The sequence below is a fragment of the Agrilus planipennis genome, unplaced genomic scaffold (genome assembly GCF_000699045.2).
Source record: "Agrilus planipennis isolate EAB-ADULT unplaced genomic scaffold, Apla_2.0 scaffold221, whole genome shotgun sequence".
Taxonomy (NCBI): Eukaryota; Metazoa; Arthropoda; class Insecta; order Coleoptera; family Buprestidae; genus Agrilus; species Agrilus planipennis.
Genome location: NW_020439479.1, coordinates 405345 through 425089, shown reverse-complemented (window position 1 = coordinate 425089; position 19745 = coordinate 405345). Strand labels below are relative to the sequence as shown.

At 34.2% G+C, this 19745-nt stretch overlaps 2 protein-coding genes and 1 long non-coding RNA gene across 4 annotated transcripts; 2 read left to right on the top strand and 1 right to left on the bottom strand.

Moving 5' to 3' along the window:
- The first annotated feature begins 2905 nt into the window (after positions 1–2905).
- LOC112905872 lies at positions 2906–13002 on the top strand. Its single transcript, XR_003232058.1, has 2 exons — positions 2906–3287; positions 11910–13002. It is a non-coding gene; the product is annotated as an uncharacterized LOC112905872 (long non-coding RNA).
- Positions 5779–13002, top strand: LOC108738771 (bromodomain-containing protein 4). 2 transcript variants are annotated; one of them, XM_018472350.2, is made up of 8 exons: positions 5779–6226; positions 6955–7004; positions 7065–7805; positions 9279–9508; positions 9566–9825; positions 10014–10509; positions 10715–11002; positions 11140–13002. In XM_018472350.2, the coding sequence occupies exons 2-8, from the start codon at positions 6962–6964 to the stop codon at positions 11635–11637; spliced, it is 2556 nt and encodes an 851-aa protein (XP_018327852.1). In that variant the 5' UTR covers positions 5779–6226; positions 6955–6961; the 3' UTR covers positions 11638–13002. The 2 variants fall into 2 exon arrangements, with proteins under 2 accessions (XP_018327852.1, XP_018327851.1); XM_018472349.2 differs by having other exon boundaries at positions 5817–6226; positions 10014–10569.
- Positions 12951–19024, bottom strand: LOC108738742 (E3 ubiquitin-protein ligase Nedd-4). The gene is made up of 11 exons (XM_025979164.1): positions 18911–19024; positions 18349–18482; positions 18058–18190; positions 16164–16500; positions 15664–15788; positions 14745–14974; positions 14561–14682; positions 14141–14381; positions 13607–13835; positions 13141–13310; positions 12951–13053 (listed from the first exon to the last, which is right to left on the bottom strand). The coding sequence occupies exons 2-11, from the start codon at positions 18354–18356 to the stop codon at positions 12951–12953; spliced, it is 1698 nt and encodes a 565-aa protein (XP_025834949.1). The 5' UTR covers positions 18357–18482; positions 18911–19024.
- Positions 19025–19745: the final 721 nt, after the last annotated feature.

The following is a 19745-nucleotide window of genomic DNA, read 5'->3' as shown; positions in this document are numbered from 1 at the left end:
ATTGAAATGTACAGTACATTCACATTTGCATGACAAGAACGAACAAAGGTAAAATTTAAAAAATTTCAAATGAACCTCACTTGATCACAGGCTTTTAAAAACTAAAATAATTATTTATAAATTTTCACTGAAATCTGTTGTACTCTATGGGATGACCTCCCTTATAAGTTGAAAAAATGTTCAAACTCCGGTTTAAATAGAAAGATTACGTCTGCTATCTCAAACTTCGATATCGATTTTTAGAAAGGCTAACAAGACTTATTAGGAGACCGAAAATGTGCTCCACAGTACGGCTTCTAGTTCTCCTGCATTAACTCACGGAATTGAGGGGTTGGGCAATGTTCCCGCTGTGCACCCTGAATCTCCGCATCCCTACAAATCCCTTATCCCTAGGACAACTTCGACCTCGCCTTCATTGATTGCTCGTCAACTTGAATCCCCAACATAACATACTATATGTAAACGTGGAATACATAACACATATAATTTATTTTATTTGAATCATTTATGAAAAAGGTGTTGCAGAGGGTAGTAAACCATTAACGTTATTACTGCATTACGATTAAAACCACTCTCCCCAAAAACCTATACTTTAGTAATTGACAATAATAGTAAAGACAGTTACATAAAATAAAAATTAATATTCTATTCGCTATTTGAAAAAAATATAAGATAAAAATTACTAAATTTTTAAGAATTTCTTGCAACGAATTCTATTAAATTTTTAATTATGCAGAGTATTCCAGTTAGGTAATCAACAAAATATAATCGAGTGAAACATTAACTAAATAAACAGTTAAAACCCATTTTCCAACTGAGGATGACATCTTGGGTGTCGAAACGCGTCTTAGGGATCGAAACGTTTTGTAGAATTTTTGGTTTTAAATGTTTATTACAATTAGTGTATTACGTTTATATTTCATAGGTAGCTATTATGTCAATTTTTGAAAGCATCATGCGATTTTTTAAATGTCATGTTTCCGAATGAAATCAACGAGACGCCACTGAGTTATGACTATCAGCAAGTTACAACTGCTTTTTGACTCGATCAATTGCTTATAAATATTACCCTTGAATTATCAAATTCAACACGTATATATTATTAATATATTTAGTATTTACTGATATGGATATATCTGTTATGTATTTGTTTGATTAAACTCCGCATTAATTAATAAATGGGTCAACCTTTTTGGTGTTATTGTAATCAACACTCAACTTCGATTTATAGTCGGTCTCCCCTTTTTAAGACAACATGGACTCGTCCAGAGAGAGATTGCTTTTTATGCCAAGTGGCACGCCTTCTCCCACTAGCGGTAGTCCCATAAATAACTACCCCCACCACTTCAGTTACAGACGGGACGACGGGGACTAAGTCCGGCGACAATGGCAAGAGATTTTGATTAAAAAAAACCTGTCATGAAAACAGGAAAAGACAGACATTATGTATGTATGTAGCAATAAAACCGTCATAAATTCTGTACTGTAAACATGAAATGGTTTTTGAACATGGGTAATACCTACAATACCTTGGCAATTAGTACGCATTTGTTTGTTTATCTCTGTTTTCGGAGTTTCTTAATCTACAAACAGCCACTTTCTACCTACTCCCAAACTGACGCAATAACTTGAATTGAGGTTTTATTGTTTGAAAAAGCAGGTCAATGACATCTCAGTTCCCCTCTGAGGTTTGAGTTGACAAATCCAATAATACAAAAGGCAATTTCCGTCATTAATCATTTACCTCGCTCAGGAGAATCGTACATATTACACGTTATCTCATTTATAGTCATTTACAACGTGTTCACTATAAAATAATACTTAATACTTTAACACTAATAACAGAGAGTAATAACCACTTTTATACAGTCGAGTTAGAAAAAATAGAACGGTTAGATAAGCGTAACACAGAAAGTTAGATAAATCAAATGCAATTACTACATTTAGTTTAAAATTTTTATATGAATGTCAAAAGAAATAAAAAATGCAAACTTCGTCGTTTTTTTTACTGCAACTCTCTGTAATTTATTGTTAGTGTTTTTGGTAAATGGTAGTTCTTGGCTTAAGAAGGAATAATATTAAGGGATGAAGATTTTTAGAACTACAAACAACATTCACCTGGTACAAAGGATTGTAAATAAATATTACAACAAAAACATCTGTTGCATTTTGAAAACTTTTAATACTTATTTCTTAAAATAATAATAGCAGTTTTCTAAAAAAAAAATAAAGCTTTATCTAAACTCACAGACAATTAATTATGTGACATAAAAACAAAAAAATTTGCGTCGTAATTGTAGACTTGTTCCAATTGAGATAAAGTCATAATTTATCGGTCAAGTCCTTATTTAGGTAGATTAGATTACAAATTCCTAAAGACAAGTTTTATTAAGACAGGACTGTAAAATAGGTAAGTAACAAAATTTACAATTAAAGTGAGTACGTGTCAAGTATCACTCCAGATATCAGATTCAATAAAATCAGCAGTATCAACACAACAATTGTTAAGATACGAATTCAACCGACAGTCATAAATTGATGAAAAGTAAGTACCCAACATAAACAATGGGAACAAATAATTAAGTACCTAAATTATTGTCGAAGCCTGTGGGATTTGCCACTGCGTGATGGGGATGGTGATCCTGACAACTCCCCCCTCTCTTATACTTGGTAGATTGAGTACTATTGGCCGTAACACCGATCAATAAAAGAAAGCCGCCAATGGAAGTTGAGGATGTATCTTTAGAATTTTTATTTGTCATTGAATTAAGTTTGGAAAATTGGAGATTTATAAAATCGTTTGGGATATGAGAAAAATACTAAAAATATTCGGCAAATAGGTTGGTACCCGCTTATTCATTTTTGCATTTATTAATTTGTAAAAATTTGCTAAAAAGCNATCCTAATGTTTGTAATCTTAATGGTATAGGTGCTAGCTCAATACTAACACTGGGACCTGTACGGTCATTGCCTAGAGCGACACCCCCAAATGGTAATACGAATTTAGGAAAGTAAAGGGAAGTCAGTTTTAGAAAAGTAATGTACAGTTATTACAAGATTTTAAGAAATCAATTACGTAACAAACATTTTCGTAATTGACGAAAGAAATTTTATAAAATAATATATGCAAGTGTGTTAAATGAGTAAGCGTATGCATTTCTTTTCTGAAATACAGCAATTCCTAAAATTAAAGATTTTGTGTAAAAATGTCCTTTTTTATATTGAATGTTGTTGTTTTTAATTTAACAGTAATGATGACTGATTTTTTTTGTGATGATAGATGATAGGTTCCTTTGTCTGATCTATAACTATCATTTATTTTTTGCTTATTGTTAATTTTAGGTAGGTAACAAGAAATAAAAGCTTCCAATAATTCTAAATACTTCATTTCTAATTTTTTTCTAAAGCAAAAATAAATTACGTAGTTTGCTGCGCCACTGGTCAAACCAAGATTTCTTAAATATTCCGAACATAACATAGTAAGTCAAATAAGATGTTTAAATATTCTTATTGACGCTTCAATAACGAAATGATTATGAGTAGATCGCGTTGGGATATTGCATTCTGGAATAAATTTAACGTCTCACATAGCGAAAAAAAAACCCGTAGTGAAAGCAGCACGAAAAGAAAAAAATCAATGGCTTGTCATGTTTTTTAAACCAGAAGTATAGTGTTGCTAGATGGGGAGTCGATTTATCGTTAGATTACAAAGCGTACCACTCACTCAACAAACAAGCAAGGCATCGTCATTATTATTATTACTGCTATACTTATCGTTAGCAGCGCTGTGTGGTATTTCAGAACGACTACGATAATAAAAATGTGTTGCGCTGTCGGTTTCACGTGCCGCTGAGTTGCCAACCAGAGAACCGAAACACTCAAGTGTTTCAGCAAGCGAGGTCATAGCATGATTACCCATTAGCCGGTTGCTAAGCAACGTCACGTAGGCCACAGCTGCAGCCGAGTCGGAAGACTATCAAAACTGTTTTCCATATTGAATAACCGTGACTCGGCATAGGCTTGAAGCTTGAAGCTATAATACAATACAATACAATGCTATTGCTTCCACGTTGTTTGTTATGACCTCGAATGCTTCAAAATAAGGATCAGTTATCACCTCACTAATACGCAACGCATTAATTAAAACCATGTTTGTTGTTGATAACAGGCACCATTTTTTATTTATTTCCAGGGATTTGCTTAACTCGCTAATATCTTAATTGACGTAAATTATATTAAAAAATTCCCTAATTGATCTATACTCCAGTATCTACTCATCACACTTAAACACCTAGCTATTTGCAGAAACAAAAGAGTTGTCGTAAAAAGTAATGGAAGTTGAATATATTTATAACAGTGTTTGAGGGAAAGGGGGAGTAGAGTAAATAAATACCCTGAAACACAAGTTTCAAAAAAGAAAAGTTATAATCCGTTAACACTTAATGTACTGTATAATGGGTAATACTTCACAGATACAAAGGGAAAAGTAGTTAAAATTCTATTTATATTGAGTAGACGTTAGTGTGAACACGTGTTGAAGCGCTCCCAACACTGGCGATACGGTTTATAGAATACATAATAACTTGGAGACATTTGACATATTTATTGCAGTTATATCTTGTTTAATTAAGAAATTAAATTAGTTATCTACTGCGTTTTAGAATTCCAGTAAAAAAACAGTTATTGATAGTACTGTAATTATTGCAACAATGACCAAATAATAAAGAATTTTCATTATATTTTACTAACTGTTATACTACTAAAACTATTTACTTCAGGGGTCACACTTCTGATTTTCATGAAATTTTAGTGCCTATGTTGTATAATGTATAGTTTAGAGTGCTAACCATTCCTTTGGATAATTACGACATGACAGAAAAAACATCACTTCGTTTGTGCTGCCTTTTCCTACCCGAGACTTTAGAATCCTAAGCAATCAAAGTATTATTCGATAATTAGGTAGGTAAAGACAATACGAACGAAAGGAGTGTTATTGCCCTGTCCTTTTCTATGTTTGAAGGAATGTAAACTAAAAAATCTTTACTTTTTGTTGATTTTGTTACCTATGTCTTGGATTTGGTTGTCAGATATGTGATTGCTAAAGTAAACAATAATTTAGCAACAAATTGCAAAAAAGATGAATAAATCATTCAAAATTACACTGCTAAAAAAACAAATTGTGTTTACGAAAAAAAAAACAATAAACCTTAGCAGTTTATTCTGTAGGTTATTAATCATCAACTATGATTATTAAGCGATATCATTAGTATGAGGGATAGGCGCAGTAGTTCGAAAGTAAGAAACCTATAGTAGTTAATGTACAGACATTAATTATATGTTTCCCATGATATACATCGGCTATGTGCCTAAACATACCTTAAAATTAAGCATTTGTTCACCATTTGAGAAAAACATGCGAAACTTCAATTCATGTTCAGTCACGAATATGAATAGGAAAACTTGAACTCAATACAGTAAGCCAACTGTACAGTGGTATGTAAACCCAATAAGAAAACAATAAAATAGACGGACAACCCAACTCAACGGCAATACCATGACGGTGACTATCCGCCTGCATAAATTAAAGCTTTCAGTAACGGTTTATGACCCGAACACATTTGTGTTCAAGGTTTTCTGCGTGTCCCATTATACCTACGACTCAACGTTACTCCAAGAAAATAAAAAAAAAAGCTATCGGAGGCAAGTTTCAATGTTCCACACTTCCCCTCACAAAGTGAGTTTCGTAGGTTTCGTGTTTCCCCCCTTTTTACAGATAACATACACACACACCAAACGGTTCAGCGTTGTCGGTCTTCCCCTACCTACAGCCGGTAATGTCGAGCAAGTCATTCGCTGGTTTCTAAACCCCTCATATACCCGCCTTTCCCCAAGTTTCATTGCAACCGGTGTGTGTCTACTACAACTACGCTGTGAATAGCAGGCGAAGTCCTCAGCTAACTGCGACAAAACGTTGAGACGTGCAACTAACGCAACTGTGAAACAGACATAGCTAGCGTAGCTGTGTGCTACTAAAATATACCTACTTAGAAAGTTTGCGTGCGGTTACTTCGTTACAGTGTTGTTATAATATAGTTTTGATAGTAACCGCAGTTGCATATTTAACTATAATTCCTCCAAAAAATTAGTTAACATTGTCGCTCAGTTGTTGTTTGTCTTCGCCGATTCTTTAGAGTTTGTTTTATGACTTCAACTGTCAACGATGCTTGTAAGTACAATAACGAGTACGAAACACTGTTTGTTTGTTTGTTTAACCGATTAAGTACAATACTGTTATCGCTCATTAAATATATAATAGCAGTGTATCTACAGTAACTTTACAATTTTTGAAATAATAATGTTTCGCGCGCTTATCATTTTTATAACTTATTTAAATAACAATACGCTAAGTAAAGTTAGTAACCAGAATTTTAGTAAACAGCATTAGTAAGTTGTCAGTGGCGTAACGTCAAGTTTGTCAGTTAATTTATTTTCAATATGAACTAATGGACTACGTTAATGCGACCATATTTTTTCAAGTACACACAAACAAATTTAAAGATAATCCATTTAATTACTAATTATGCTATTAATTATTTTTCTTATTTTAGTTTAGTCAATTCAAGTCAGCGATAAAAAATTAAGTGATATTTCATTTTAAATAAATGAATCTGTTGTTTTAAAAAGAAATATTTGAAACCTATTAGGTACTTCTTTGATTTTTAAAAAAATTAAAATACTTTGTTATTAAATTTTACCAAATAATTTCAATTCTGGAATATAAGTCCTAATTATGACTTACTTTTGAATTGAATATATTTCAATATACGGTAAATAAGTAGGTAATATGAAAGATGTAACATCTAAAATTAATTGACAGTTACAGTTCAATAAATTACTTATTTGCAAAGAACTTTTACAACTCCCGCAGTATTTTCCAATTTTTAATAATTACAGGTGCAAGATGATCATGGAAGAGTCTACGTATTCGTTTAGTAACTCGAAAGGTAGATACATTCGTTAATTATAATAATAATTTGTTTCTTGACATTTTTTGTGTATTTTAGAAAATTTAAATAACGATCGTTCTGGTGAAGAAGAACAATTAGTTTGTAAGGATTGCGACGCTCTTTTTACATCTAAACACCACCTCCTCAATCATCTTTTACATCACATTAAACAGCCCCGTGTTGCCTTACAACGTTTATACCAAGTACCGACACCACCCTTAAAAATTACCCTTAAAAGCAAAGACAACAATTCTTTCGAGGTGGTTCGATCGCCTCAATTAACAGACGTAACTGCTGAGGAATACTTCAAACTGCACGATACACCGCCATCCTCCATAAAGGAGGAATTCGAGCCTACCACGAACGAAACCGAAGGTTCGGAACCTCCTGGAGAGGGAGAAACCTCTCCCCCATCGGAGGACAATCAAAACAAGGAGAGAGGCGAAGAAATTCCTGAAATAAATTACAATGAAGATGAAGAACTGCCAGACGATGGAGAGCATACAAATGAAGAAGAAACCAAGGTGACTTTTTCACCAAATTTCGCTAAAGACATTGATTCATGGCCTGCCGAAAGCGAAACCAATGAAGAGCAAACACAAAAAGAAGATGCAATCGAGTCGAATAAGGGAGAAACGTTGGGGTCAACTACACCAGACATGATTCCTGGAGCAGAACCAACTCCACCACCTGAACCAGTGGAGTATCCCAAAATTAGAATAAAGACAACGGGATTGCTCAAAGAATCATTAACCATCACTGAAATTACTGACGACAACAATAGTTTTCGACAATCTGGTAAGAATAATATTTTCTGATCTTCCAACCAATTTGAAACTTATTAAGTTTCAGCAAGAATATTTACCTACAAATAGCATAATAAATATTGCACTCCATTTATGGAAATACTTTTGGATGTGTGTATTCGATGACTATTTTATAGTTTCCACTATTTTTGTTTCAAATACGTTGCCTGTATTTTAAAGTCAGATGTTTTTTATTTTTCAATTACTTCTAAATTATTGTTAGTCATATGTGCTATTCACAAGGCAAATTAAAAGCTTCCCCCTTTTTTGAAATTTTGTTAATATAGCTTTGAAGCACAATCTAATCGGTTTGAAACATGAGCGTTCACGCATGTCTGACGAAAGTACAGGGTGTTACCGAAACATCGATAATAAAAAGAGTGAAGATAGGTATACCAAAAATAATAGTTTTTCTTATTACATTTAACATAAATTTAAAAATAATAATATCACACCGTAAAATTATACTAATCGTAAAGAAATCGTAGGTACAACGTCTTATTATACATAGTACCTTCCTAACATACCTGTATGTATGTGCAAGGCTTTAGTTTTGCAAAAATGAAAATGGTTTTCACGTATACATAACATTATTAATTAAGCATACGTAGGACATACAAAGCGGAGACAATTTGCCTAAAAAAATTTTAGGTATCATGACTTTAACGACAATATGTACTTATTATTTTGATTTCAAATTTAGTTTTAAATATATTTTTGAGAATATGATATACCTAGAATTTTAAAAATGACGCAATTGTCATAACGAAATAACTGAACAAGTTTTAAGTTGTAGCACTTACTTTGTACCGCCATTAGAAGAGAGGTAGAAGTTCCATACGCTTCCATACTGCAACTTCACAGATTTATTCGTTAAAAAATTATTACACTAACCACTTTTATTACACATTTTAATCAATATACGTAGTTTAATCGCACAACAGATTAATCACTTCGTACTATAGTCAAAAAACCGATCAACATTATGCAACGTTTTAAATTGAACAATCACGAATGCCCTTACGAACCATTGCAACTCTCCCGTATTACTAACGTGTAGAGAGTAGAAAAACTTACATGCTGCCGTTTTATTTTAACTTTTTGTATTTGCTAGTGTGGTATTACTTGGTTTAAAAAATTTGGTAGTTTGAATGGCTCGATACATAAAGAACTACTTAAATTTAAATCTCATATTATTGTATACATTTATTACCCACAATGGTAATTGTTTATTCCCACGATTTAATTGTTTTTATCTTTTTATTATAAAAAAGTCAAATTTTTTTGTTAATTGATAACATAACCTAAACTTTAAAACCGGTATAAATAGTTGAAATATGTGTAAAAATTCTTAACACTGACTAGCAATATTGTAAACATTTTGCTTTTTAGTTATAAATAACTAAAAACATATTTATTCACAAAATGCTTCTTAGTCAATTTAAAACCAGCGGTTTTATTTTAGAAATAGTGGATGTGAATCGTGAAAACCATGGGGGAGGGCAGGAAGTATGGCCTACACCTTCTTTGGAAGACCCTTTAAGACTTCCAGAAAACAGTGAAAAAGATGACGGAAATATTTTGACAACATTTTTAAACAGTAATAACGATAAAGCCAAAGATTTTGGGTTGTCTTCCAGTGATAGCGAATTTATATCATTAGATCGATTAGATGACAGGAACAGAAATGCTTTGGTAAGTTCCTTTTTGCAGTTTCAGTTAAAATAAAAAAAAAATGTTTCTAATTTTTAGCAAGTATACAATCCTCAAAATTCAGTCCAGAATTCCTTAGAAAGCTTAACGGGCTTGCCTATGCAACAACTTGCACAGCAGGTGTCAAGATTGCAACCCAGTGGTAGTAATAATGGAATGCACCAACAAAATGTTCTGATCAACATACAACAGTTCCCACAAGCACCTCCTCAGCCTCCTCCTCACAGTTACCAACCACCCCCAATGTACCCTCCCCATCCGGGAATGCAGCCACCGATGTATCAACCATATCAGTACCAGTAAGTTCCTGATTTACATTAATCATTCTTTGATACATACTTTAGGGTGTGTTAAAATGAGGTTTTTCTTCTATTTAGGTTGATAAGTAATTGATCACAAGAAAAGTATGAGAGTAGGGCGCTATTTAAAATTAAGTAATTTCCAAAACGTTGCTCTTAAATAACTTATTTTACTAACTATATTTTAGGCCCAACATGTACTATCCACCGCAACCGAATTACCCAAGTCATCATATGCCTCCCCCACCGCCAAATCAAATGCAACAACCACCTCAACCACAACCTCCTCCCACGTCTCAGATGCAGCCGATGACTACACAACCCATGCATCCCAATCAACCGTCACAATATAGACAACCGGTCCCTCAAAGAGCCCCTGCACCAAGACAATATGGCCCTCAAACTACAAGAGGTCCTGCCCCACCACGCCAACCAATGGCTACTCGCCAGAGAGCGCCTACAATGCGACCTCGAGTGGCAATGAACACCACAACGTCGTCGGTGAGAGGACCGAGGCCCAGGATTCCTGGTCCTACATCAGGGCCAAGACAAGGGCTTGTTCAAAACAATCAACAAGGCAACAGGGTTATTAAGAGGTCGCCGGAACAAATGCAAATGTTACAGGCCAAGAAAAGAAGAATGGACATGCTACTTCCTGATAAAAATGATGATCCTGATTGTCAGGTAATCGCCGTACAACCAAAAAACACCGATGGTGGTTTGCCACAAATTCAAAGCGTACAGGTGAATAATTTGCGGCTATTATTAATAAATGCTCATGAGGCTAAGGGCCAGTTTTGTCAAAAACACTTTTTTCCACATTTTGAAAAATATTCTTTGCTTTTGTTACAATAGCAAAACGAATTAACCGAAATTTTTTTAATTTTAGGGAGGGACTAGTGATCCGGGTGATAACAGTGTCATGCACCTTTCCGATTCTATTACGTTATCAGTACGAAATCCTCCGAAACAAGAGCAGCAGCCAAAGAAGTCAGATGCGAAGGCAGTCGCCAATATTTTGGCTACACGGGGTATAACAGTAACCGCGGCTCCCAAACCCAAAGAAAAACAGCCACAAACGAAGGGAAGTCCTCCACCACCACCTGTTGCCATAAATCTTAATAGTGCCGTTAGTATTATACCAACTGCCAAAAATGGGAACGACTCACCAAAAAAGGTGAGTAAATTTAAAAACGACCCTTTTAATAGGAATGCCTTTAATGCGAACTCCTAGTTCATGAAGTAATTAACTTAATATTTTTTGTTTACAATCGGAAAAGCCAAAAAGATTAAGTTTCATTTTATTAATTTCAGGTACCTGATTCGAGATTACCGACAGTAGATTTGACTGACGATTCCGTCCCTGACCCCAAACCATCCCAACAACAAACCAACAAAGGCGTTCCTAGCTCACCCCAAAAAGGCGGTAATCCACGAGCAAATTCAGCGTCCCTTCCGCATCGCTGCGATCTTTGTCCCGCTCAATATCCAACTCCTATGGGATTAAGTAAGCACCGGCAGAGTTACCACAAAACAGGGGGCCCTTGCGAAATCGGCGTGCCCCTTGTCGACTTAAAAAATCCCGGAGTTTTGCAAAAATTAAGCGCTCTAGGGATTTACAATTACATCCCTTTGCCCGGTTCTAATACAGACGGGTGCTTTGCCCTTCCCGTGGTATCACTTAATGCCGCAAAAAATCCTAATGTTTGTAATCTTAATGGTATAGGTGCTAGCTCAATACTAACACTGGGACCTGTACGGTCATTGCCTAGAGCGACACCCCCAAATGGTAATACGAATTTAGGAAAGTAAAGGGAAGTCAGTTTTAGAAAAGTAATGTACAGTTATTACAAGATTTTAAGAAATCAATTACGTAACAAACATTTTCGTAATTGACGAAAGAAATTTTATAAAATAATATATGCAAGTGTGTTAAATGAGTAAGCGTATGCATTTCTTTTCTGAAATACAGCAATTCCTAAAATTAAAGATTTTGTGTAAAAATGTCCTTTTTTATATTGAATGTTGTTGTTTTTAATTTAACAGTAATGATGACTGATTTTTTTTGTGATGATAGATGATAGGTTCCTTTGTCTGATAAGATATAAATAATACATTCGTTTTCGGAATGATCTAAGTGTAAGCGGTTTAATTTTCTTATTCTTATTAGAATTCTTCAACATTGGTTAATTACACAAAATAATCCTGTTGGATTAGGATTTTTTGTTTCTTTTATTTTTGAAACTTCCCTGTTTCAGAGGGCTTTGCAGTTACACTGTTTAATGTATGAAAAGTAAATACACTTTCCATTTTCATTTTTTACTAAAAGCTGTACATTGAGCTTATAAATTATTTCTTTTTTGTGCAATTTACATATGTTGTTAAGTTTTTTTATCCACATGTAAATATAGTTTAATGATAGTTTAATGTATTTTTACACTAACTGAATAAAAGTAAATATTTTTTAAAATGTTAAATTTTATTACACATTACTTCGTTTTATTTTTTCATACGTATATGAAATGGAAGCCTTTGCTTTGTATTAGGGCTAATGTGCTTGCGAGATTAGAAACCATGTACTACAATATTAACTGAGCATCGATTTGGTCGAGATTAAGTAGATCGAAATCGAGATCCATATTTAATAGTTATTACCCAAGAACTTATAATGGGTTTAAGATGAATAATTTTTTTTTTGAGTTTACGATTTGTAATTTCTGATAAACGGCAGAATGCGAAATTAACTTGAAATTAAAATTGTTGAAAATAACAAAACATTCAACAGTAGGCAATTTAATAATAATAATAATAATGTAACAATACAACAAATAATGTTTTTGTGAATGTAAAATGTATTTCTCTAAATATAAAATCTAGCTATTTAGACTTAAAATAACGGATATTTACAATTTTCATGATATAATATGTATAATGTTTTCTTAAGTCACACTTAACTCTTTTTAAAGGCAAATATACTTCATAAATACAGGTTGTGGACAGAATAAATTACAGTAAAATTGTCAAATTGCAAAAAAATACAAGGAAAACGCGAACGAGTTTTTACTAAGTATAATTATTATTTCTTTTCTTTTCAATTTTTTATTAGTTGTTTCTGTTAAGTTTACTTAATCGACTCCTGCAAAACCTTGCGAACCTTCAATAGCTTTTATTAATTTGTCTCGTAGCTGCTGGTAACTATCATAAGGGGGTAAATCTAACCGATTGAAGCTGCAATTGAATTGCATTATAGAAGACAAAAAAAAAAATAGCTAATTGTCGTAATTCCCTATCTAATGGAATATTTAAAAAACTTACCATGTGTGAGATCTGGGGTAATTATCTGGAGTGCCCCACTTCTCAATGGTAAACAGCTGGGGGCCATTACTACCGTACAGTTCTTTAAATCCGTTCATTGGTACCCGGGAAGTTCCTGTGACGAATTGCAACAGCCTCGAGCGCATCTCGTTCGAAAATGACAAAACCACCTGAGTAAAAAATAAAATATTATAGTCCTAAGGTTTGGAAATGTCATAATATAATAAGCATAATGAATCGATTGTAAAAACTATTAAGAAACTATAATTCTGAAACTTTCAAATTTCCAATCGGTATTCAAGAAAAATAAAAGTAAAACAAACTTTTTTTAATGGTTCCTATACTAATATGATAGCATTATAGTAACACCAAAAAGATTGCTATTTTGTTAAAATGAGTCCAGTTATTTTCCAATTTTTTATCAATAATATACTCTTAGAAGGTCTAAAAGTTATTCAAAACATACCCTCCAGAACCATTGGATTATAATGTGATTTGCGTGATAATCGCCCTTGTAGACAGTGTTTTGTTTCCAGTCTTTCACGTCCACATTTTGAATGCCACACATGAGTAGCTCGAGTTCGTGCTCGTCAAAAATCATGATAGCGTGGAGGGGCAATAAGTCACTGAAACCTTCCAAGAACGCGTTCATCTGAGGCTGCACCCTTTCGACGAACCTCCATTTAATCACACACCTATCAATCATTAATTCGTTAATAATGGTTAAGGCGTAACCTTGATGGCCACGGTTTTGAGAGTTCTGCTTCTTCGGTTGGTGTTACCCATCCATCGTCTCAATGCCAACTGTAGCAGGCAACCTCAGGATTTACTGCTAGGGATATAAATCTTGAGGATGTCAGCCACATTGGTCGGAGACGTGTTGGATAAACAATTTAACCCAAAAAGGTTTCGACGAAGAAGAATTCATCAATGTCGAATGGCCACATCTCAATAGAGGGTATTTGGAAACAACAGAATGCAAAATAAATAGCTGTCTTACTGAATGTATTCGTCCTTATTAGAATTATCTACGGGAATGTTTGCGCCATCGGTTTTCAGTTCGTGTTGTGATGTCTGTCCGAAGGAGTCTTCGTCAACTGCGAAGGTCAAACCTAGGTCGGATGGGTCATTTTCTTTTATCCATAAAAGTGATTTGTAATATTCACTGTCGACCGATTCCATATCTTTGATATCAATCGGTTTATTTAACATCATCTTATAAAACGGTCTAATAAAAAATGCTAAAAAGAAAATATATAATTGTTACAAAATGATTTGAAAACAATCTAATGAAAAATTTTTTTAAAAGAATACAAAATTAATTAATACCAAAATAAATTCAGATGAATCACATTCATAGCATATTTGCAAGAAATGCACTAGAAGTACATATATGTTATTTATTTATTACATAACTCACCATCTAATAGTTTTCCATGATACACAGCCATACCTGCCACCCGTCCAATAAACTTGAAATAATTTAAGTGTTCTTCATTGCACATCCCTGAAAACGGATTTATTTGTAGAGTATAATTGTCCCTACAAACAATAATTTAATTGTTATTGACAAAATAACGCTAAAAACAGAGATATTGTTTTACATTGCAGAATATTCGAAAAGTCCATAGTACGGATTGAACATTTCTTTCGATAAAAGGTAAAACCATTCTCGGGCTAGGCCTCCATAATCCAGACCTACTTCTGCCTCGAATTCTATCCATAATTTCGTCTTTAACAAATCCACCCTAGGCACCGTCGTTATTGCTACGTAGGAGTCTTCCAGAATATTATTTCTTCTAACCTTTATTTCGAATTTATTGGGAACGTTTGTCTGTAATAATAATACGTAAATTATTCTTAACAGACACCTAACAACGAACACAGCAAAAACACTCGATAATGTGAACAGTAAAAAAACAGTTGTTCACATTATCGATTTGTTTATATTACAAACATATAATCAACAAAATAAAAACATATGAAAGACAACTGTGGTTGAAAAGATAAACTTTCTTCAGAATTTTTTTAAAAAGCTACTTTTAAATCCTCAGGCAATTTTTTCTATTCTGGAGAAACTGGTAATTTTTCAATGCTTTTATTTTACTTGGTCCGATATATGAATCTCTCACAGCAATGGACATTAGTTCTTTTTTTTGTATTATCTTATAAATTCTAGATTTTGCGACACCATATTTTTTAACTGCTAAATTACTTAGGCAGATACGTAGAATGCAGATAATACAACCCCTAACAACGAACTATATGCATATCAAAAGTTAATATACAAATAAGACAATATCTTTACAGCTAATACGACTGGGTATACCAAAAATGTCAGGGATTTATAGCAGTTACGCAACAATAACGCGAAGTATAAATTTTTAAGGCCAATGTGTTGGTCACATTATGCGATGATGCAGTATCGAGATTCTACTATGCACAGTTTTTTTTTATACCTTGACTTGCATTAACGAATCTTGACAAGTTTATTAAAATAATCATAAATACTTAAGCACTCACCGGTTTTTTTAATTGCATCTTCATAAACTCATATTTCCTCTTATAGTCTCTAGAGTAAGGTATTGCAGGACCAGCAATCTTAGGATTAGATAATCGTGGGTCATCCCACTGTGTAGTTCTTGTGTCTATTTAGAGAATATTAAGGGATAACATTAAATTAAAATATAAATAATGTATTAACTACAGGAAACATATCGCCATCTAGTGGTACTTGCCGCTAACAGTGCAGAATTTAAAATGTTTCACGAGCAGGGCCGTAGCGAGGTCGATTCAAGCGGTGCGGCGCACCGGGGCCCCCGCAGTCGAGGGGCCCCTTAGCAGTTTTCTGTTTTCAAAAAATGACTTTTTTTAATGACATTTTTCATCTCATTTCTCATCGCTACGGCCCTGTTCACGAGGCCTTACAATGGCATTAAAAAAACTTATTAATGTATTAACAGCGATTGAAAGCAAATTAAAGTTCCTCTCAAAAACAGAAAAATTAAGACATCGTTTCTTACTGTGATCTATAAAAAAGATCCGACCATCACTATGGACGCGCTCTTCCCATCCTTCCGGAAGTGGTCCCAAGTCGTCGTCCGGTCTTCTGTTGGTAACTGGTGCGGTATTCTGATTGGGCATAGGACTCGCTCGTCCGGTTCGGGGATCGACCCACGTGGTGGTACGTTCGTTGTGATCGATGAAGAACCACCGACCATTGGGTGCCAACTGCATCGTCCATCCTGACGGTAAACCCTCGCTTAAATTCTGTAAATTGTTTTGTGCCACGCTACTGGCATTTGAAGTTGTCGAGTCCCTTCTTGAAGCAGTTGTAGACGTGTCTGTTGTATCTTCGTTCTGAAATGAAACGTTTCAAACAAACAACTGGCTATAGAGTTTGGCATATAATAAAATAATTAACAGGAAACAAAAAAAAGTATACACAATTTTCTCAACGCTTCCGAAAGTTTCATGGAACTCCTTTGGAAAGGTTTAAAAAATTGTTTGTTATAATTTCGAGCTAATTAGAATTGGTTTTAAATAAAATATACAAACGAATGAACACATGTAATACACAATTATATATATGGGAATTAAAGGCCAGATAACTAAAAATGTTATTAATGCAAGAAAAAAGATAAATTAGAATTTAATAAAAGCACTCCTGCTTAGCATAAGCAATTCAATTGAACAACATTCTACTTTTTCTACCCTCAAAAGTACAGTTTAATATTTCAAATTGTATTAGTTTCACAAATTAAACATGCACAATACTTGCGCACCAACGATATTTCATTTTCATCAAATTTCTACATATTTTTTTAGTTCCACCTTTCGATTTTCGTCCTTTAGCTGCTTATCGATCTCATGTGACAACGACAGTCATTTAATTTTAAATGGGTGAAGCGTAAAAAAAGACGAGACTACATATGGGAGACATCACGCTACACATTGTTAGTACAAACCTCGTCGTACTGGTCATCATCACCGTTCACGGCTTCTACGATGGGGGGTGGTGCGCGCCCCCGTCGACGTCTACGACGCTGTCGACGACATTGTTCACACTCTTCGTTCGCATCTGAATCATCGTCATCGCTAGACGAACTAACGCCGTTGTCCGACGCGGAGGCACTAGAGGTTGTCGATCCGTTGGGAACGACGATTGCAACCTCCGGATGAGGGGGCGTCGTTGTAGCCCCGTCGGACGAACGGCGACTGTGACGACGATGTTGATGCAGATCGGAGTCAACGCGATTTTCAATGACGCCATCTACTACGACCGCGTCTTCACCCGTTTCCGGTGGCGGGGGTGGTGTTTGTGACGTTTCCACTACATCCTGCGCGCCAAGGAAGTAGCAGCCCAGCGCAGCAACAGCAGCAGCAAAAAACATGCACATGCAATAAATTTATGCCGAAGTGGGCGGTTGCAGTTGAGCAAATTAACCATGGAATTAGCACAATTAAAATAGATTTAGTGTAGTTAGAATTTCATTTTTTTTTTTAATAAGAACTCCCAAAACCAGACCTGACGTTTTTAATATAAGATTCAACAAATGAAAAATAAATAGGATATCATTCACCAGGTCACAGAAAGAGGAAAAAACTATGTACAAATTTTACAATAGGGAAGCGCCATATTTTATAGCAACATGTTTAAAGGCAATTTTAACGAAGTTTATTAGTAACAGAACTATAATACCATATGCACAGAATATAAATATTTTACCAGCTCAACAAACTGTGGAAATTACATTCTTCCAAGAAAATCATCATGCAAATTTTAATTCTTCTATAATCATGCATTCATTACCTTCTTCCTATTGTCATTATCTTACATACTAATAGTAAAATAATTACCTAATTTAATAAAATAAATTATACCTATCGTACAATTTATTAAAAATACGCACTTACCTGGTTATTAATGCTGACTGTTGAATTTCTCCTGGTATCATTTTCGGTATCTTCAGTGAAATGGAATCTACGTTCAAATTCTACAGCCGAGTCGAGAACTCTTTGTTCCTGGTTTTCATTATTGCTAGCCGTGCTAAAAATTAAAATTATTTAAAAAAATTGTTTTCATATATGTACATTAGAATAAAAGTTATTTCAAAATTAGTTAAAAATGTACAATGAAGTAGTTTAAGTCTTTACCACGTACTTTTATTTTGGTGGCAAATAAATAAATAAAAAAAAAAGAGTTACCTCTGCATAGGTCTTTCCCATTGTGTTGTCCTTGCAATGTGATTGACATAATACGTTCGACCGTTAGCATCTTGCCTTTCCTCCCAACCAGGAGGTAAAGCTGCATTTGACTCTGAGGATGACACGAAGACTGGCTGAAAATATAATACCTATGATTTTCCGAAATTAAAGGAAATTGCTGCCAATAACTTATCCGGTGCGTATACAATAGGGAGGAGCTAGGTATAAGAGAAACTACACTAGAGATATAAGAAATCTGAAATTTATTATTTATGATAGAACAATTCGGAAAACAGTACTATTCACTTTATCGGAGTAAATTAAAAAAAGTTTTCTAAAATGCATACTGGTAAAGTACAAAACCGTTGCCGTATGTATAATTCACATTTGGCCCGAATCCAATTATTTTTATTAATATTTCCAAAGTTAAATATCAATATGCATTTTGTCATTTGAAAATTTTGACTCAAAAATTTAATATTTGTTTAATAAAAGTAATAAAGTTAAGCTCGATACGCGTCTCTTTGTTATTATCAAGACAAGAATAAATGATAAGACATACATGGGCAGGTTGTTCGACGCCACCATGAGAGTTAATCAGTTCCCAGTCGCCTGCTCTGTCTTCGCTGTTGACCTCTTCGGACGGTCCATTCGAATCTTTGATGTAGGCATGATACACCTCCAGGTGCCCTCGAACTTTCGATCTAGCGCTGTAACTACTACATACAGCAACACAGGTGCACCAGGTAAAAAAGAACCATGCAATAGAAAAAAGAATATATTTTAGTCTAGGCTAACACTAACAATATTGACAATCGTGTATTTCTGTACCAAAAAAAAAACTGATTTAATTGAAAATCAATAATTTAAAAATGTAATATTATAAATAATTTGTAAATACGTATAAATTGGCCCGAAAATTTTTAAGTAACTTTTTGGAATAAAATTTCCAGATTTTCAAAGTGAGAACCTAGACTAAAGAAATTCAAAGCTGTATATGTATGTATGTAAAAAAGTAAATGAAATTAATTAGAAATTAACAATAAGTTTGTTAAGATGCTGCTGTATTATCATGTATAAGTATACAGAGTAGGAAAGTTAATATTCGTAATTAGTAATATTATCAAAACTGTTATCTCGAAATGAAATAATTATGTAGAAGGCTGCCATAAAATCAGTTGCTAATTAATTAGGTCTACTAGTAAATCTATTGAGCAAATGTGTATTACTTGAAGCCGAAGCGGTCTTCTGTTGGTAACTGGTGCGGTATTCTGATTGGGCATAGGACTCGCTCGTCCGGTTCGGGGATCGACCCACGTGGTGGTACGTTCGTTGTGATCGATGAAGAACCACCGACCATTGGGTGCCAACTGCATCGTCCATCCTGACGGTAAACC